Here is a 21880-nt window from a genome sequence, read left to right as displayed (position 1 = left end):
CAGCCAGAGACTCTGCCGAACTGTGGACGAGTGAATCTGGAATAACCCCAAGCGTCTTCTGAAAGCCTTCTGGATCCATCAGGTGCCTGGGGCAGAACAACTTAATCAGTTCTGCCTCCCTGCAGGGGAGGATTGAAGCAAGGAAGTCAAGCCGCAGTAGAAAATGGTCTGACCATGACAAAGGCAACACTTCTAAGCTCCTTAGTCTCAGACCATTACTCAGTTGCTCAGATAGGAATACCATGTCGGGTGCGTGCCCCCCTCATGAGTCGGACCCTGTACTACTTGGGTCAGGTCCATGGCTGCCATGGTGGCCATGAACTCCTGTGCCAGTCCAGAGGTTTCGCCGAGCGACGGCAGGTTGAGGTCCCCCAAGTCAATAAGTCTGGGGAACCCCACCGCCAGCCCGGCTACCTCCTCGAGTAGCACAGGCAGGGCATGTGCCACACAGCTGGGAGGCAGGTACGTGAGAAACAAGCCCACCTGAACCCCTAAGTCCAACTTCACCAGGAGGGACACGCAACCCGCAATCTTTGGAGCAATGAATCTACGCAGGCAAAGGCTCTCCCTGGCTATAATAGCCACTCTTCCCACCCTTCCCTGGGGTTGAGGCTGATGCCATATTTGAAACCTGGCTGTGCAAATTTCAGATAGAGGAACTCCTCCCTCCAGGCCCAGCCAGGTTTCAGTTACACATGCCAGGTTGGCCTCCTCATCCAAGATTAAGTCCCGGATGAGGAGAGGTTTATTTACCACCAACCTGGCATTGAGTAGCAGCAGCTTGAGCCCAGGGCCAGAATTACACTCGTCACCAGTATTATGGGTTGAGCTCACGGAGCCAGAACAAGGGATTGTTATTAAGCAGCGATCCCTCCTTCCCCTGGAATGGCTCACTCCATGGTTCCTGCCATATCTGCCTCTCCCCAGCAACACCGGTATATCCTGACCCTCTGCCACCCCAGAGATAGGTGCCCCCCCTCCTGCCTCTCCAGCGCCAGGTAGGCCAAATATATTATTTACATCGCTCCCATTCATCTCATCCATATTATAACCCCACCCATCCCATCCATACCAATCATTCACTCCATACATACTATACCCACCCCAATTATCCATCATTTGAAAAAAAACACCCAATATTTTAGTTAAAAAATAAATCAATTAATACTAAAGATTAAAACACTAATAAAAAATAAATAAAAATAAAAATATAGAGTATATAAAATATAGGTAATAGTGCAGTAATTCAATTCATTAACTAAATCCAGTCAGCAGCAAGTAACAAAAGTGCCAAAGTTCTTAGGATCAAAGGTTATTCAGAGTTCAGGATCATTCAATATCCCTCCCCCCTCAGGAAAGAGAGCAGGGCTGTCCTGCTTGTCTAGATTAGATTAGATTAGATTTATTGGATTTATATGCCGCCCCTCTCCGCAAACTGGGGGCGGCATAGTTGCATCACATGTCCATCCTTCTCAAAGTTGACATTTCCAATTCACCATGTTCCCAGCAATATCCAAAGCAATATCCAAAGCCTCCATGAAGCCTCTGTATGGTCCATTTATGTTGATAATATTTTCCTCCTCGGCCTCCTCATTTTCCTGTAGGCTTCCATCTCCTCTCTCTCCTCATCCTGCAGCTCCCCACCTGGCTGGCCCTCTGATGCTGAACACCCCCACCATTCAGTGTTCTGGCTCTCCAGGTCAGTCCAGCATGTATGGTGGGTCTGGCTGTCCCAGCTCGGTTGTCTCAGCGATTCTCAGCCTCCCAACGCCGCAGCTCAACAGGAGAGGGGGAAAAGACTGCAGGCAGCTTCATTCTAGCTGGTGGCCACCATTTTCCGACCCTCAGCTGATTCCATAGGAAAATCTCCATGGCGAGAATAATCCAGAACAGACGCCGCGGAGCAGGGGGCAGTGTGATCTTCCTGGCTGGGCACAAGATCCTTCCTCTGGAGCTCCAATCCCCCCCTCTCCGTCCTCAACAAAATCTCTGTGGCGAGTCTCCGAGTCTCCGCGGCAAGGTAATCCAAAAACAAATGCTGCGGGGCAGGGGGTAACGGAATCCTCCTGGGTTGAGCACAAGACCACCCCCCTCCGAGACTCTGGGACTCCAAGCTTCCTTCTGTCTCCTCCTCCGTCCTCCATCTTCCGTCTTCCCAGCGATAACAGGGAGGCAACAGCGCTGCAAATAACAAGCGGCTCAACTCTGTTTTGTGGTCACCATTTTTGTCATTTTCCGAAGCCTGGCCGATCACACCACAAACTCCGGGACAGAAAGGGGTGTGGAGCACAGGGGAGCAGAGAAGGAGGATCCACCTGGGCAGCAAATGCTCACCTTCCAGAACTGCAAGTTTTAAACTGAATTTAAACTGTCATTTCCTATATTTTCCGATGTTATCCACCAATGTTATCCATCTTAACAAAACTATTCTCCTCCTACACACTTCTCAACCCCCTTATTATCTACCCCTCCCCGTCTCTATGACAACCAAGCAAAAAATGCAGCAGCAGGCAGCGCAGGTTGACACTATCTCAATGGATCATATATGAGAGAATATAAATGCACTTTATGTGTATTCATGCTTAAAAACATTAAAATAGATTGGATGCTGGTACAACAAAAAGAATCATACACTATCTTAATCCATCCAGAAAAAACAAAATAAAACTCAAACAAATACTTCCCATTTTCATTTTTATTCATAAGATTTCAGCACCATCTTACTGAGAGAAGCAATTTTCCAGATTCTCTGTGAACATAATGAAACTGCATAAGTAGGAGAAAATGGTCAGTTAGAACAGAAGTTTTGACTATGTTCTCATTCATAAGTGCTGCATACTTAAGCCACTTGGGCAGAATGGCTGAAAGTAAAGAGGTACAGGAATATAATAAATGAGTAGGTGGCATTTTATATGGCTGCAATTTACATTGGCTGTTATTAGTCAAATCGCTGTTATTAAATGAGTCACTATGAGAATGAGATGGGTGATAGTTAAATTTAAATAAATAAAATAAATGTTATAGGGAATATTTCTTTTAATTATTGCTTCATTCAAAAATAATGTAACAAATAGATTATTAACTTTCATGATTATGTTGCAAAGGTTTAAGAATATGGAAAGTTTAAAATATATTGCTACAAACTGATTAGTTCAGCTGTAAAGGATTTCTTGTGGTAGTTTTTGATCATCATAGGAACATTAAAATGTTAATACTGATTAGTAAATAACGGGCTTTAAAACTTTACTTTCTCCATGCAGGAACTTGTCTTGCCATAATTAGAATTAAGGAAATTTTAAAATGTAATTATTTTTGCAAAGTAAATGAAATGTACTAATCCTTCCAAATTACCATATTTTTGGAGTATAAGACGCACCCTTTTCCTCCCTAAAAGAGGCTGAAAATTTGGGTGTGTCTTGTACTTTGAATGCAGCATTTTCAAAGCATCTTCCCAGCTTCCTATTCCCTCTGAATAAGGTTTTTTCCAGTCCTAAGCCTTTGCAGACTTGTTTTCATTCCTATTCCCTATGAAAAAAGGCTTTTTCAGCCCTAACACAGTGCTAACAATCTTCCTGTCTTGCTGAGTTTTTTTTAAAATTTCTACTCCCTCCGAAGCAGTTTTTCCTGCCCTAAGACTTTTCAGGCTTGTTTTCATTCCTAATCCCTCTGAAACAGGCTTTTTCAGCCCTAACCATGGGATAAAATAATGTGCTGAAGCTGAACAGTCTAAGGATGCTAGTCAGATAAATACCTGGTTGGTAGATTTTTTTCCCTTATTTTCCTTCCCCAAAACTAAGGTGCATCTTATACTCTGAAAAAATGGTAAATAAGAATTTAAAATTGTATGTCCCTTCATCCCCCCTCCCCGCTCTGTAGTTTACTGAACTACTTAAGATTCCTGTTGTGCTTGAACTGAAACCATTACTGCACTTAGGGAAATGAATGCTGTTTTTAACCATTTTTTAAATTTGTATTTTGTTCCATGGCAGAAACTCAACCTATTGTATGAAGGTATCCATTTCACTGACAGTGGGTGAAAATGACACTGGTCTGTGCTACAATTCAAAGATGAAATATTTAGAAAAGGCTGAACTTAGCAAAAGCAAGGAAATTTCATGCCCCAACATACAGGATTTTTTAATACCATATAGAGAGCCAGAAATCTTATGGTATAAGGTAAGAAATGTTTAAAATATTGAACAAAATATTACATGTCTTCTTTTGCTCCATTTGTAGTATCTGAATTTTTTTTATACATAAAATACACAGTTTCATAAGATTTTGAAAAGTGTAATTAGAAAAGGTTAACTGAAAAATGAGGAGAAAACAGAAGGAATGTGATATTTGATGGACAAATTTTTAAGGTTGCTTAAAAATTAACCATTTTTTTTGGTTACTGAAAATGAAATTTCTCTATTTATATTTTTAATTTTATGCATAGCTAATGCATTTTTATATATTAGAAAATATGTTAACATTCAGTTATTCAGCAATTAGATAATAGACACATACATAATACATAGTAATAAAGTTTTTTAAAACCAAGGTTTATAGTTCTAACAACACATAAATGAAAAAAAAATTAAAAGATGAATAAAATAAATCATACTTTAGGTTTTAAAAGAGAGGCTGCAAGGATGGACACATTGTGATTTTCTATCTTAATAACTAATGTTTCAGGCCCTGGCTCCTATATTTAACACTATACTGTCCCACCCACAACATGCCAAAATAAATGTGTCACCTTATTTAAATAGCGTATTTTTCTGTGTATAAGATACACCTTTTTCCTCCCTAATAGAGGCTGATAATTAGGGTGTGTCTTATACTCTGAATGTAGCTTCTCTCCCAGCCCTAAGTAGTTGCTAATGATCTTCCCAACTCTTACCTTGCAGGCTCTTTCATTGCTTCTCTCTGTGAATAATGTTTTCCAAGCCCTAAGCCTTTGCAGGCTTTTTTCCATTGTTCTGACTTGCTCTGAATAAGATTTTTTCCAGCCCTAACTAGGTGCTAACAATGTTAGAAACATAGAAACATAAAAGATTGATGGCAGAAAAAGACCTCATGGTCCATATAGTCTGCCCCTATACCATTTCCTTTTTTTTGGGGGGGGGGGGGGTGTTATAAAATTTTCTTTATTTTTCTTCCAACATACAATAAAATAGGCATTGATTGCTTACCTGAACGCCTCTTCTCGTACGATGAGCGGGTACAGCAGTCACGTAGGTTGCTCACTATCCAATCCGTCGAGGACCAAGCCTAGTCTTTAAAAAGCCGTCTGGATCCACCCCTTCCCCAGAATTCACGAATCCGTAGACTTAGGCTCAATTGTGGTGGCTCAATAATGTTCAACTCTCATGATAGGAAAGAACAGGTTAAGGGAATAACCATAGTTAGAAAAGAAGTACAGGGAGGGAAGTGACTGCTGTACCTGTTCATTGTATGAGAAGAGGCATTCAGGTAAGCAATCAACGCCTATTCTCCGTACTGAGAGAGCGGGTGCAGCAGTCACATGGGACATACCCAATAGATGAGTCCCTAGGGAGGGATTAGTTAGCTATCGTGAGAGATAACGGATTGGAAGACTCTTCTGCTGAAAGCAGAATCCACAGAAACATAAGAGTCAATTTTGTAATGCCTTATGAAAGAGTTTGGAGAGGCCCAAGTGGCTGCTTTGCAGACATCTTCCAATGGAGCTTGAGTTGCCCATGTGGAAGATGTGGCTGTACTTCTTGTGGAATGTGCTGTGATACTTCCAGGTATGGTGAGGGGAGCTGACTCATAAGCCTTTGAGATAGTCCCTTGGATCCAACGGCCTATTACAGTTGAGGATATCTTGGATCCCATGGATCTGGGATGGTAGGCCACGAACAGAGCTTCAGACCTTTGAATGGGTCTTGTCCATTGGATGTAGATTCTCAGTGCTCTGGTGAGATCTGACCGCAAAATGATGGTTTTGGTTGGAACAAAAAGAAGGCAACACAATGTCCTGGGATCTATGGAACATGGAACTAACCTTGAGTAGAAAGGTGGGGTCCAAATGCAAAACTACTTTGTCCGGATGGAACTGGCATAGATCCTGCCTAATTGAAAGTGCTGCCAATTCTGAGTTGCGTCGGGCAGATGTTATTGCCACCAGGAATGCTACCTTGTAAGATAGGACGCTGATCTTAGGAGTTCATATGGTGCTTGAGTAAGGGAATGGAGAACCCGTGGTAAGTCCCAGGATGGGCATCTGTGAACCCTGGAAGATCTGAGGTTTGAAATACCTCTAAGAAATTCTTGAATTTCCGGAAAGGAGCAGAGTGGTTGTCTGCGAGGCCCTGCTGAGACCAAAGATAGGGCTGCCAGATGGCAATGGATGGTGCTGGATGAAAGGCCTTGCTGGAACCCTTTTATGAGGAAAGCTACTATCCTGTGGATGGGAAGACACAGGGGGGATAGATCCTCCTGTGAGCACCATTGGTGGAATTTTGACCAGGTATGGTTGTAAATACTGTTGGTAGACACTCTTCTAGCTTTTAGGATTATTTCTACAGTGTCCGGGTCGTATCCTCGCAGGTCTAAGTCGCGCCGGATAATAGCCAAGCGGTGAAGTGGAACCACTCCGGATCTGGATGGATAGAGGCGCCCTGCTGCAACATATCCTCTGAAACGGGGAGTCGCCAGGGGTCCTGGATGGACAGACGTTGTAGGTCCGTGAACCAGGGCCGGCGTGGCCAGTGAGGGGCTATCAGAATCACCTGTGCCTTCTCGAGGATGATCTTGTGGATCACATCTGGGAGAATTGGGATTGGAGGGAAGGCGTAAAACAGCCCTCGAGGCCAAGGGATTTTGAGTGCATTGCTCGCTTCCACTCCTGGGGATGGGAACCTGGAGAAGAATCGAGGGAGTTGAGAATTGGCTTCGGTTGCAAATAGGTCTAGCGATGGGTGATTGAACCTGAGGCAGATTTGCTAAAACAGAACCGGATGAAGGCTCCACTCTCCTGGGTCTACAGTTGACCGGGAGAGCCAATCCGCTTGTACATTGAGGATTCCTGACGACTGAGGATGCCTCTCTGCCCAGAGACCCAACTTCAGGGCTTCTCTCATCAGGGCCTCTGGACCTGGTGCCTCCTTGTCTGCAAATATGACTCTTTGTGGTTATATTGTCCGTGAGAATCAGAACATGTTGATTGATGATGTGCGGTTTGAATTGTTTGAGGGCCAAAGACACTGCTTTCAATTCCAGCCAGTTGATGGGTCTGGAAGCCTCCTCCGCTGACCACGTACCTTGTGCTATCAGGCCCTGGGCATGGGCTCCCCAGCCCGATAAGCTGGCATCCGTGGTGATGGTGAATTGGTCTGGACACCTGAAGGGAGATCCCTTGACAGAGCGGGGCAGGTCCACCACGTAAGGGATCTTAGAACTGTGGATGGGACGGTGATGATGCATGTCGAGTTGCTGTTCCCCGATCTCTGGAATGGTAACAGAAGCCATTGGAGATCTCTGGTGTGAAGATAGGCCCAGGGGATAATGCCAATGCAGGGTACCATCTTTCCTAGTAGAGAAGACAGGCTAACGATGGAAGTCCTTCTCTGAGATCGTATTTGGGAAATGAGCTCCTTAATACTGATTTTTCTCTCAGTAGAGAGAAAGACCTGAGAGAGATCTGAATTAATGATGGCCCCCAGGTGTTGAACAGAAGTAGACGGATGGAGCTGACTTTTTTGAGATTAATGGAGAAACCATGATCCTGTAGGATAGACATGGTAATGTTGAGGTCTGAGCAGGTGCCCTCTTTAGAGGCCCCATGAATTCATATGTCATCCAAATAGCATAAAATGTGAATGGGCGTGGCTCGAATGTGAGCTGCCAGTGTTCCTAGGAGCTTAGTAAAGACTCGAGGAGCCGAGGAGAGCCCGAAGGGCATTGCCCTATATTGATAGTGCTTTCCCTGGAAGGCAAAGCATAGAAATTTCCAGTGACCTTTGGCAATGCGAATATGAAGATAGGCTTCCGTGAGATCCAAGGAGACCATAAAGTCCCCAGGATGGATAGCAGCTAAGATGGATGACAAAGAATGCATCTTGAATTTCCTACATTTAATAAACTGGTTCAAATTTTTAAGGTCCAAGATGGCTCTCCATCCTCCAGCTGTCTTAGGGACCATGAAGAGGATGGAGTAGAAGCCCAGACCTCTTTGGGAAGAAAGAACAGGTTGGATAGCCCTGATAGACAACAAATGTTGAATAGCTTCCTCCATTCGGATACGAGATGGAGAAGACCTGGGGGATGGGCATGAGATAAAACGTTTAGGAGGTATGGAAATAAACTCCAACTGGAGACCCCATTCCACAGTGGCAATAACCAGGGGTCCTTACAGGAATGGCGCCATCTGGAGGAGAACCAAGCCAGGCGCCCCCCTATGGGAGTGGAATGAAGCTCCCCATCTGGGCTTTCTGGAAGCTCTGATCGAGGAGGAACCTCTTTGGTAACGGGATCTACCCCTGGGGTTTCTGCCAGCTTGGGAGTGAAAACGAGGGGAATACTGACCTGAGTTTCTTTGGAAAGCGAACCCTTGATCCTGTTGACAGTTGGGACATCGAAAGCGTTGAGTTTTGATGGCCTTCTTGTTGGTGGGCCCCAAAACTTTCTTTTTGTCAGCGGTTTCCATGAGAAGGGGGTCCAGGAGGTCGCCAAATAGGAGGTCACGCTTCAAAGGACCCATGGCCAGCTGCCATTTTTGCCTCACTCCCACCTGCCAAGGATGCAGCCATAGAAGCCTTTTGACTGTTGTTGAGGCCGCTACTGACCTGGCTGCAAATCTTGATGATTGCAGGATAGCATCCGCTACATATTGGGCCGCTGCAAAAACTTTGTTAAATTCCTATTGGCCCCATAGATCATCAAGGGGGATGTGCTGCTGGAGCTGTTGAAGCCATAAAAGCATAGCTCTAGAAAAGAAAGATGCTGCTGCTGCACTTTTGATGGTCCAGGTATACGCGAAGAAACATCTTTTGAGATTTGCTCTAGGCGTTTGTCTTCGGGTCTTAAAACCTCCTCTGCTTCACTCGGCATAGCAGCCACAGAGTGTAGAGTGTACAGGTTCATCAGGTTTAGGGCAGGCAAGAAGATCTTCATAAGAGGGAGAAAGCTTATATAATTTCTTGTCTTTGGTTGTGGGGTTGAACCAAAGGCTGGGTGGTCCCATTGTTTGAGCAGAGCATCTTTAAACAATTTGGGCATTGGAATGACTTCTTTGTCTTCCTGTTCCTCCATGAAGTATGGTAGATTTTCCTCAGGAGGATCTGTGGAGGGAACAGACTGTTTATCTTGCCCGGCTAAGCCTGTAGAAACTCTTGCATTAAATAGAAGAGATTTGAAGAGTTGAAATGGGAAGATTGCAGCCGGTGCTGGAATCTTAATTTGAGATATCCTCATCTTCTGACAGGCGATGAAACGGGTCATTTATTCATTTATTTATTGTTAGAGTTGGAAGGGACCATGCTGGTCATCAAGTCCAACCCCCTGCCTAAGCAGGAACCCTATAGCATCCCAGCCAAATGGCAGTCCAATTTCCTCCTTAAAATGTCCAGAGTATTGGAGTTCACAACGTCCACTGGTAGGTTGTTCCACTGGTTGGTCATTCTGACCGTCAGGAAGTTCTTCCTTATTTCCAGGTTGAATCTCTCCTTGGTCAGCTTCCAGCCCATGTTTCTCGTCCGGCCCTTCGGTGCCCTGGAGATTAAAGTGACCCCCTCCTCTCTGTGGCAACCCCTCGTATAACTGTAGACTGCTATCATGTCTGCTCTGGCCCTCCTTTTCTTTAGGCGATCCATACCCAGATCCCACAGTCTCTCTTCGTAAGTCTTGGTTTCTAGACCCCTGATCATTTTGCACCTTCCCCAGAGTTTCAAGGTCTTTTTTGAAGTGTGGTGACCAGAACTGAACATAATACTCCAGGTGTGGTCTGACCAGGGCGTAGTAGAGTGGAATTAAGACTTCCCTGGTCTTGGAGTGTATAGCCCTGTTGTTGCAGCTTAGAAAAGTACTGGCTTTTTTGGCTGCTGCTGCACATTGTTGGCTCATGTTTAGTCGATTATCCACCAAGACTCCGAGATCTCTTTCGCCGTCGCCACTGCTGAGAGGGGTTTCTACCAGGCTGTATGTGTGTCCAGGGTTTTTTTTACCTAGGTGAAGGACTTTGCTCTTGTCGATGTTGAACATCATTTTGTTGGTGTGGGCCCACTGTGTTAGTCTGTCCAGGTCTTTCTGTAGTTCGAGCCTGTCTTCAAGGGTGTTGGCTACCCCCGCCAGCTTGGTGTCATCTGCAAATTTGATTAGTTGCCCTTCTATTCCCTCGTCCAGGTCATTGATGAAAATGTTGAAGAGTACAGGACCCAGGACAGAACCCTGTGGTACCCCGCTGCCTACTTTCTTCCATATGGATTTGGAACCGTTGAGGACAACTCGTTGGGTGCGGTCGGTCAGCCAACTATTAATCCATCCGCATGTGTTGTAATCTACCCCACTTTTTTCTAATTTGTTGATTAGGAGATTGTGGTCAACTTTATCGAAAGCTTTGCTGAAGTCTAAGTATATGAGGTCCACCGTGTTGCGCTGGTCTACTGATTTGGTTATGGTGTTGAAAAAGGATATGAGATTGGTTTGACATGATTGGTCCATTCCTCCACAATACTGAAAAAGGCTTTAGGAAGTATTTTTCTTTTTGTTTTAATTTGTTGATCTTATGGTCCAATCCAATATTTACTATTGCATTAAAGTCTCCTAATATACAAATATTTTCATACTTTAATTCATTAATCTTTTTATGTAATCTTGTGTAGAATATTTCTTGATTATCATTTGGTGTGTAAATCGCTACCAATAGTATATTTAGATTCTTCAACTTTATTTCAACCATTAAAATTCTTCCTTCTTGATCGGAATATATATCTTTAGATTCTATATTCTTCTTAACATACATTGCCACTTCTCTTTTACTCTGATCAATTAGCGAAACATACAATTCTCCTAGAGATTTATTTTCCAAAAACTTTTATGTTGATTTTTAGTGTGCACTTCTTGTAAGCAAATTATGTCCATATTTAATTTTTTGAGTTTAGTAAATATTTTATTTCTCTTATTTGGTGCGTTCAGACCATTAGCATTCAATGACATCCATTTAATCTGTTGATCCATATTTGTTAATTTTTTAATTTTTCCTATCTTAAGGCTTTTTCCTTTTTGTTGCTGATCTCATCATAACTCTTTCTCTCTTTTCCTTAGCTGCTAGTTGTTTTTCAAATTCTTCTGCGATTGCAATATTCTCAAGTGTTAATGATAGTATTGGTTCCATCCCCCCTGCTGCTATGCCCAATAAATGTTTTTCAGTCAGATCCAATAATCCTCACTCTGCTGGTAGTGGTTGGACTGTTACTGTTCCCTTTATTTTTATTTATTTATTGTTAGAGTTGAAAGGGACCATGAAGGCAATCGAGTTCAATCCCCTCCCCAAGCAGAAACCCTATAGTACACCAGTAAAGTGGCAGTTCAATCTTCTCTTAAAAATGTCCAGAGTGTAGGAGTTCACAATGTCCACTGGTAGGTTGTTCCATTGGTTGATCGCTCTGACCGTCAGGAAGTTCCTCCTTATCTCCATGTTGAATCTCTCCTTGGTCAGCTTCCAGCTGTTGTTCCTCGTCCGGCCCTCTGGTACCCTGAAGAATAAAGTGATCCCCTCCTCTCTGTGACATCCCCTCGTATACTTGTAGACTGTTATCATGTCCGCTCTGGCCCTCCTTTTCTCTAGGCTATCCATGCCCAGTTTCCTCAGTCTCTCTTCGTAAGTCTTGGTTTCCAATCCCTTAATCACCTTGGTTGCTCTTTCTTGCACCTTCTCCAGAGTTTCAATGTCTCTTTTAAAGTGTGGTGACCAGAACTGAATACATTACTCCAGCTGTGGTCGGACCAGGGCGTAGTAGAGTGGTATTAAGACTTCCCTGGTCTTGGAGTGTATTGCCCTGTTGATGCAGCTTTTAGCTGCTGCTGCACATTGTTGGCTTTAGTTTAGTTGATTGTCCACCAAGACTCCGAGGTCTCTTTCGCAGTCGCTACTGCTAAGAGGGGTTTCTCCCAGGCTGTATGTGTGTCCAGGGTTTTTTTTATCTAGGTGAAGGACTTTGCTCTTGTCGATGTTGAACATCATTTTGTTGGTGTGAGCCCACTGTGTTAGTTTGTCCAGGTCTTTCTGTAATTTGAGCCTGTCTTCAAGGGTGTTGGCTACCCCCGCCAGCTTGATGTCATCTGCGAATTTGATTAGTTGCCCTTCTATTCCCTCATCCAGGTCATTGATGAAAATGTTGAAGAGCACAGGGCCCAGGACAGAACCCTGTGGTACCCCGCTGCCTACTTTCTTCCATGTGGATTTGGAACCGTTGAGGACAACTCGTTGGGTGCGGTTGGTCAGCCAACAGTTAATCCATCCGCATGTGTTGTAATCTACCCCACTTTTTTCTAATTTGTTGATTAGGAGATTGTGGTCAACTTTATCGAAAGCTTTGCTGAAGTCTAAGTATATGAGGTCCACTATGTTGCCCTGGTCTACTGATTTGGTTATGGTGTTGAAAAAGGATATGAGATTGGTTTGGCATGATTTGTTTCTGATAAACCCGTGTTGGCTTTTGGATATTATCCTGTTTGTTTCCAGGTAGTGGCAAAGCTGTTTTTGTATTATTTTCTGCAGTATTTTTCCAGGTGTTGAAGTCAGACTAATAGGTACCTTTTTTGTGGATGGGAACTACATCAGCTCGTTTCCAGTCATCTGGTAGGTCTCCAGTGGCCCAAGATTTTTGGTAGATGAGGAGAAGAGGTTCCACTATGGTGTCTGCCAGTTCTTTTAGGACTCTGGGGTGAAGTCCGTCAGGTCCCGGTGATTTATACTCATTAAGCTCCCACAAATAGTCCCTAGTAGTATCTTTATCTGCATTGAGTTTGATTCCGGGGCTGCTTATTGCAGTTAAGTTGTAGCTTGGTTGGTTGGTTCCTTTATGTGTGAAGACTGATGTAAAATAGGCATTGAGCAGCTGTGCTTTATCTCTGTTGTTTGTGATTTCATTACCATCTTTATTTTTTAGTATAGTGACTGTTTCCTTAATTTTCTTCTTGTTGTTTATGTGATGGAAGAAACTTTTTTTTGTTGTCATTAACTTTCATTGCGAGGTATTGTTCGTGTTGAGCTTTTGCTGTTCTTATTTTTTGTTTGCAGGTTCTGGCTGTTCGCTGCTATTCCACCTTGGTTATGAGTCCTTCTTTCCATTTATTGTATTTGGCTTTTTTTTCTTTTACGTTGTCTGCGAGGTCCTTGTTTAGCCATGCTGGTTTCATTTTAGTTGTTCTGCTTTTCTTTTTCATGGGGATTGAATTGTTTTGGGCCTCAATGATAGTGTTTTTTAGGGCTTCCCAGTCTCCCTGTGTGGATTTACTCTTTAGAAGTTCCTTTCAGGGTTTATTTTTCAGGTTCACTCTGAGCTTGTTAAAGTCCGCTTTTCTGAAGTCTGGGATTGTAGTGGAGTTGGGTGTTGTAGTTAGTGATTGCACAATGTTGAATTTTAGGATGATGTGGTCACTCTCACCTAGCGTCCCTTCTCCTTCTATTCCCTCTATCATTTCTTCCCTGTTTGTTAAAATTAGGTCTAGTATTGCAGTCCCTCTGATTCCTATTTCCACTTTTTGAGTTAGAAAGTTGTCAGCGAGGCTGGTGAGACATCTGTCAGACTTTCCACTTGGTGCTGAGTTTGTTTTCCAGTTAATGTCTGGGTAGTTAAAGTCCCCCATTATTGTTGTGCTGTGCTTGTTGCATATTGCTGATAGTTGGGTTGTAAAGAGGTTATCCATTGTATCTGTTTGGTTTATTTATTTATTTATTTTATTTATTCATTTGTCCAATACACAATACATATGGAAGTGAATAGACATGAAGTAATATATATATATAAAGGTAATATGTAAAAATAGAGGAGAAGATATATGAAAGGAAGAAAATATATATGATATATGAGATAAAGGAAAGACAATTGGACAGGGGACGAAAGGCACACTAGTGCACTTATGTACGCCCCTTACTGACCTCTTAGGAACCTGGAGAGGTCAATCGTGGATAGTCTAAGGGAGAAATGTTGGGGGTTAGGGGTTGACATTATTGAGTCCGGTAATGAGTTCCACGCTTCGACAGTTCTATTGTTAAAGTCATATTTTTTACAGTGAAGTTTGGAGCGGTTAATATTAAGTTTGAATCTGTTGCGTGCTGTTGTGTTGTTGCGGTTGAAGCTGAAGTAGTCATTGACCGGTAGGATGTTGCGTTGTGTTTTAGGCGCCGTAGTTCTAAGCTTTCTAGACCAAGGATTGTTAGTCTATTTTCGTACGGTATTCTGTTTCGAGTGGAGGAGTGAAGGGCTCTTCTGGTGAAATATCTTTGGACGTTTTCAAGGGTGTTGATGTCAGAGATGTGGTATGGGTTCCAGACAGATGAGCTGTATTCAAGGATGGGTCTGGCAAAAGTTTTGTAGGCTCTTGTGAGTAGTGTGAGATTGCCGGAGCAGAAGCTATGTAGGATCAGGTTAACAACTCTAGAAGCCTTTATGGCGATATTGTTGCAGTGAGCTTTAGCACTTAGGTCATTTGATATTAGTATTCCAAGGTCTTTTACCGAGTGTGGGTTGGCTGTGAGAATTTGCTTATTCAGTTTATATATGAGGTTTGGATTCTTTTTGCCGATGTGGAGGGTAGAGCATTTGTTGGTTGATATTTGAAGTTGCCAGGTGTTAGACCAATCTGAGACAAAGTCAAGGTCTTTTTGGAGAGTAAATGTGTTGTCAGTGGTGTTGAAAAGTTTTACATCGTCAGCAAAAAGCAATTGTAACATTGCCCTTTTTTCTTTTATGTTAACCTATATGATTTCTAGGGGGTTATCGTCTTTGGATTGATATAGCTCAGTGGTGGTGTAGTGATCTTTTATGTATAGTGCAACTCCACCTCCTTTCTTGTTTGACCTGTTTTTCTTGAAGAGATTGTATGTTTATCTGTATGTTCCAGTCGTGTGATTCATCCCACCATGTTTCTGTAATACCAATTAGATCGTATTGGCCCTCATGTATTAGTAATTCTAGTTCGTCTTGTTTGTTCCCCAGGCTTTGTGCATTAGTGTACAGGCATTTTAGGTGTTTGTGTCTGATTCTGGGTGGACATTTTTTATCCTCTGTTTTATCTGTGGGCTTAACTTGTTCCCCTTTCTTGTTTTGTTCATTATTCAGTCTCTTACTTTGGTCACCCACCCCTCTCAGTTCTATATTAAAGCCCTCCTGATAAGTTAGGCTAGTCGATTTCCAAGGAAGTTCTTTCCAGCTCTGGTAAGGTGTAGCCCGTCTCTTGCTAGCAGCCCTTCTTGAAGGTATTGTAGACCGTGGTCGAGGAACCCAAAGTTGTTTTGGCGACACCATCTCTTTAGCCAGTGGTTTATTTGTGGGATTTTGCGTTCTCTGACAGGATGCTGTCCTCTTGTGGCTAGAATAGAGGAGAAGACAACCTGTGCCCCTATCTTTTTGACTGTATTGCCCAAGTGGTCGTAGTCTTTCGTAATTTGATTCATGTCTTTCCTTGTGTCGTTTGTTCCTGCATTGATCACTATTAGGGGGTAGTAGTCAGTGGGCTTTAGGATTTTTGTGAGGTTTAGCGCTATGTCAGCAATTTTGGCTCCAGGGAGGCAGCTCACCTCTCTGGATTGATTGTCCGGTCTGCAGATGGCAGGTTCAGTTCCCCTGAGAATTGAGTCACCAATTACCACCACTCTTCTTTTCTTTTTGGTTGGGTTGGGGTGAGGGGGGCTAGCCTTGTTATGACTGTGTTTGATGGTGTTGTATTGTTGTGCTTGGTTCTTGGTGGCTCCGTGTCAGGTGTTTGTTGATCTTCTTGTGCCAGGAGTACTGCATATTTGTTACTTGTAGGCATTGGGGTTGGAGGGAGGTGGGTTGGAGTTGGTGGGAGTTTGGGGATAGTTTGTTTTTTTCTTCTTTGAGTGATGTGTGTCCAGTCATTTTCAACCTTGGGGGGGGGGGGTTCGCTCTGATGTGCTGTTCTGTGGTGTTGGATGTGTTGGGTGTATATTGGTCTTTCTTCTTTTGATGTTGGTGCTGCAGGGTTTTGAGGTTTCTCTCTAGGTTTTCTATTTTTTTCTCAAGTAATTGGATTACTTTACATTTATTGCAAGTTAAGTTTTGGAAGTTTGAGGAGCACAGTGTGCAACTGACTAGGAAGACAGCTTTTTCATCTTCTTCGTGTGTGGTTTGTCTTCCATGTGGGTAGTAGGTGTGTCTTCTCTCTGAGTGTGTGGTTCGTTCTTCATGGTAGGAGGCTGGTAGTGGAGTAGTTGATGAGTGCTGCTGATGAGTACTGTTTTTTATTTAGTTGTATTTTGGTTGGTCTTATTTTTGCTGATTTATTAGTTGATTATGCTTTGATTAAGCATAAGGCTCTGGGGAAGCTCCTGCATCAGCTGGGTGCCGGGTGTGATGCCGGGACTAAAGGAGGACTTGGTGCATTTTCCGCTGTTGTCAGGGGTTCCGTGGAAACTCCCGTTTCAGCTGGGTGCCGGGTTTGATGCAGGGGGCTCGAGGAGGGCTCCGGGCTGAGTTAGAGTCCTCCGCTGTCATTGGGGGCTCTGGGGAGGCTCCCGCATCAGTAGAGTGCCAGGTGTGATGCCGGGGGCTCAAGGAGGACTCCAAAAATCTTGCCCCAAATCTCTCTAAAAATTTCTCCCCCAAAAGCTTCCTATCTAGCCCCAAATCTCTCCAAAAATCACTGCCCCAAAAGCTTCCTATCTAGCCCCAAATCTCTCCAAAAATCAGTGCCCCAAAAGCTTCCTGTCTAGCCCCAAATCTCTCCAAAAATTGCTGCCCCAAAAGCTTTCTATCTAGCCCCAAATCTCTCCCAAAATCATTATCCTCTACGTCCATGTCCTCATTCTCATCCTGGGAAGAGTCCGAATCCTCATTAATTGGAACTCTGTAGGATGAGAGGGAACTCACGGGCCGGGGGGCGCGTGGAAGGGGACGAGAGTGAGAAGGCACAATGATAGCTGAGAGCTTGGCATCAATAGCTTTAGACAAGGCAGAAAACATAGATTGAAACCCTGGAGGCAGATTAGTAATGGTTGCAAGTAAAGATGGAGATTCCCTGAAGGCCTGGGATGGGTCTGGCTCGGAGGGATCTTCCATAATGTCTGGCTCCTCTGGACCTAAGCCCCATAAGTTAGGTTGGGGTCTGTTTAGGTTTGGCTCATCCAGTGAGAGCACAGGGGCCCCAGAGGGAGGCAGATTAGAAGCCTCTCGGGGGTCAGGGCTAATGTGCACTTGGGCCTGCACCTTTAAACGTTTAGCTGATTTTTCATGGATTCTCTGCAAGGCTAGGTCCCTTTTCTTCTCAGCCTTGGTGGTTCTAGCCATTGTAGGGGCTCCCAAGGAAGAGGAGGAAGAGGCCTGGGGGATATTATCAATTTCATCACCAGTAAGCCTAACCTCTCTAGGACCTTTAGATGTGCCTCTTTGGGAAATGAAGTCATGGCCTGAACAAATTACAGGGACAAGACTTGAGCCAAACTTTGATGGGAGAAGCTATTAGGGAAACGTTCCCAAGAGGAAGGGGGCCCTGCTCCTAGGCCCAGGAGCGTCTGCAACTCGCAGTCAATCTGGTCGGTACCAGAGTTCATGCCAGGGAGTGCAGAAGGGCAGGCCTCGGTAACCTTAATCAAAAAGTAAACCAAGGCATACTGGTCTGGAGGCCTAGCCAGGGAGAAAAGGCCTGAGGGACTCCAAGGCCAAGCGGTGGAGTTACTGGCGCCAGACGGGATGCGCGTGGGTGATCCGCAAGGGCCGACAATTACTGGGCGCTGAGGGTCTTCACGTCAAAATAAACCGCTCCGAAAATTTAAATACGGAGGGGAGTCTAAAATCCGGGGAACAATCAAGGGAAGCTTGCAAACAGTCCCATACTGCAGGAGGAAAAAGAGCCCTTTTTTCCTTTTTAAAACAATCCTTAGCTTGCCAGTAAACCTCCTGGCCGAGTAGATTTACTTGTAAAGGCAATCCCGCAGCGCGCGAGCAGAGCGTTTGCAAAAAACCCCGCAGGAGCCGCGCTGCGGCTTCTCCCTTGGCGCCGATCCCAGTACAGCTGGCGCGCAACCAAGACAAGCTCTAAGGTAAAAGGCAATAATTGAATTTTACTTATCTGATAGAAAGAAGATGAAGGGAAGGTGTTTTGCTAGAGGAACGAGCCACCACGAGTCCTGCTGGATCGCAGGACCGAACGAATTCTGGGGAAGGGGTGGATCCAGCAGGCTTTTTAAAGACTAGGCTTGGTCCTCGATGGATTGGACAGCGAGCAACCCACGTGACTGCTGGACCCGCTCTCATTACGGAGAACAACATGAGCAGTAAAAAACACAGAATCAATGCTTAAAATAATAATTAATGATACTTCTTTGATAAGTTAAACATTTGGAGAAAAAGAAAATGCTAATAATGCTTTTAATATATACTTTTTATCCTCTTCTTTGCTAAGTTAATTAAAATTAACTACTCATGAGATATATTTCATCTACAAATAACAATATTATGAAATCTAGTCCCTTATATTCCTTTTTCTATTTATAATAAAACATAAACATCTTAACATCTTAACTCGATATCTAATTTGTTCTTTTCATCTTTGTGTTAATTACTTATCCAATGCTGCCACCAATCCTTATTTCGTCATCTGGGTCTTTAATAGATTAAAATTAAATTGTCATGTATTTCTTCAAAAGTAATTAAACAAAATACTTCTCAATTATTTTTAGTTTCCAACCATTCATAAAACTTTCCCCAGATCTTATATCACACTCTTTTTTATCTTTAAGGTTTAAAATAAGCCTATTCATTTCAGCACAATCTAAAGTCTTACATAATATTTCTCTTTTGTCTGGGATTTTATTCAGCTTCCAATTTTGTGCGTATGCTATTCTAGCTGCTGTTAAAATATGTATAATCAAATATATTTCTTCTTTATTAAAATTTTCTGGTGGAATACCTAGTAGGAATATTTCTGGTCTAATCAATAGTCCTTTTCAAAATCTTCTGTATCCAATGCTGAATCTCTTTCCAAAATTCTTAGCTTCTGTGCATGTCAACCACATATGATAAAAAGAGCCTGGTAGCTGATTACATTTCCAACATTTCATTGATCTGTTCTTAAACATTCTTGCTAATCTTTCTGGTGTCATATGCCATCTATAAAACATCTTATATATATTCTCTTTATATGCTGCTGACGTTGACATTTTGTAATTTCTTTCCCAAATTTGTTGCCATTTATCTATATCTATTGAATATCCTATATTCTTCATCCAACTTGTTCAAATTCTAAATCAATAGACAAAAAATAGCTATAAAACTTTTTATCACATGCTCATCTGAGCCAAATAAAATTTCATCTAATTTAATTTTTCAAGATTTACACCTTCTTTATTATCTTCATTATTTCTTGCCTGCAATTGTATATACATATTCCAATCAAGATTTATACCTTGTTTTTCTAATTCTGTCATTGTTTTCAACCTTTTTGACTGTCCTATTAAATCTTTGTATTTTGAAATTTTATTCCACTGTACTCTGCTGGGTCGTATCTGAGCTTTCAAAGGTGCAGCCCAATAAGGTACTCTAGAATAATATTTGTTTTTAATTTTTCCCAAGTTTAAATTAGAGAATATCTAAGGCTATGTCCTTGAAAGTCCCTATGTATAGTCCGTTTTCCATACCATACAAATGAGTGCCATCCTATCTGTAAATTGTGCCCTTCTATAGTGAAAAGTCTTTTGTTTCTGAGCATTATCCATTTTTTAATCCACATCATTGACGCCGCTTGATAGTACAGATGCCAGTTTGGAAGTCCAAATCCTCCTCTTATTTGTACATCTTGTAAATATTTTAAACTAATCCTTGGTCTTTTTCCTTGCCAAATAAATTTAGTTGTTATTCTTATTCATATCATTAAAAAAGGTTTTATTAACTTTAATTGGTATATTTGAAAATAAGAAAAGCAATCGTGGGAAAATATTTATCTTAATTAGTGCAATCCTGCCCATCAATGACAACTGCAAGTTTTCCCATTTTTGCAAATCAGTTTCAATTTGTTTCTTAATTTAATATAGTTTTCTTCCATTAATGTCGAACATCTTACTGTTAACTGAATTCCCAAGTATTTTACCCTCTTCACTACCTGTATGTTTAAAAGTGTCTTTAAATCAATTTTTTTGGTTTTCTGTCATATTTTTTACGATCATGTTTGTTTTCTCTTTATTAATTTTAAGTCCTGCTACTTCTCCATACTTCTCAATTTGAGCTAGGAGTTTTGGGCCTGAAGTAAGTGGTTCTTCCAAAATGAAAACTAAATCATCCACAAATGCTTGCAGTTTATATTGTTCATCTCAAATTTTGAGGCCCAAAATGTCTTTATCTGCTCTTATAGCTCTAGTCAGTACTTCTAACATCAAAATAAATAACAGTGGTGATAATGGACAGCCTTGTCTTGTACCTTTGGTGATTTTTACTTTGTCTGTCATATCACCGTTCACAATTATTTTCGCTGATTGTTTATTATAAATTGCTTCTGTCAGCTGCTTCAATAAGAATTTAAGAAAAATAAAACTCAGACTCCATTTCAGGTTCAAAATTGAATTTATCATAAATCGGAACTGAAAGCAACAAAAGTAAAGCAAAGACTAAAGAAAAAAAGTGTGATACATGGGTATATCAAAACCCCACTTGACCCCCTCCCCCTTTGGAGAATGGCCAGTCCATAGACTTTGTAATGTAAAACTGTTATTTTAGATTTTAATTATTAGATTTGTTACCATGTATTGTTTTTATCACTGTTGTGAGCTGCCCCGAGTGTATGGAGAGGGGCGGCATACAAATCTAATAAATAATAATAATAATAATAATAATAATAATAATAATAATAATAATAACAACAACAACAACAACCATCAGGTGGACACATCTTCAACCCCACGTCACATTGATGGAATGCAGCTTCTAACTGTCTCCTCCAGGTCACCTGGTTTCTAGGAAAACGAAACTTATCCCACTCTGCATACAAAACAAAACTTCACAGGACCTCCTGCACTCTTCCACACCCCCCATGACCAAAACTCTCCCCATTTCTTATGGCAACCGAAGCATAGTAGAAATGTAGAATTGTAGTGAGGTTGACAGCTTCTATGACATTTCAGAACCTCGCTCCAAAATTCATATATTGTAATTGTCTGTTTAAAAATTGCCAGTTTAAATTGTCAAAAGCCTTTTGTGCATCCAAAAACATCAGTGCCATCTGTTTTTCGGGGTGCTGCTCATAATATTCTAAAGTATTTAAAATTATACGCATATTGTCCTTAATTTGTCTTTTAGGTAAAAATCCATTCTGATCTGAATGTATAAATTCATTTAAGTATCTTTTAAGTCTATTTGCAATAATTGATGCAAAAATCTTATAGTCAACATTAAAAAATGATATTGGCCTATAATTCTTTACTTTTTGTGTATCAGTCCCTTCTTTTGGTATCAGAGGTACCGTATTTTTCGGTGTATAAGTCACACCAGTTTATAAGACACATCTAGATTTTAGAGGAGAAAAACAAGGAAAAAAGCATTCTGAACCAAATGGTGTAGTATTATATTGTTTAATAAAATTCCAGTGTAGCAGAATACTTTTTACAACCATGTATACTTTTTAAAACCATGTATACTTTTTAAAACCATGTACACTTTTTACAAACTTCAAACTTGACAGCTCCAAGACTTGTGGA

The 21880-nt window shown here is 42.1% G+C and overlaps 1 protein-coding gene across 1 annotated transcript in view; it reads left to right on the top strand.

The window, feature by feature from the left end:
• Positions 1 to 21880, top strand: part of IL1RAPL1 (interleukin 1 receptor accessory protein like 1) — a 446343-nt gene that overhangs the window by 118050 nt on the left and 306413 nt on the right. Inside the window, exon 2 of the mRNA XM_070750608.1 lies at positions 3990 to 4176. Coding sequence (XP_070606709.1) covers positions 3990 to 4176 — 187 coding nt within the window. The remainder of the gene's footprint in view (positions 1 to 3989; positions 4177 to 21880) is intronic.

The sequence above is a fragment of the Erythrolamprus reginae genome, chromosome 4, assembly GCF_031021105.1.
Source record: "Erythrolamprus reginae isolate rEryReg1 chromosome 4, rEryReg1.hap1, whole genome shotgun sequence".
In the NCBI taxonomy this organism is placed as follows: domain Eukaryota; kingdom Metazoa; phylum Chordata; class Lepidosauria; order Squamata; family Dipsadidae; genus Erythrolamprus; species Erythrolamprus reginae.
This window is presented reverse-complemented; position numbering and strand designations above follow the sequence as displayed.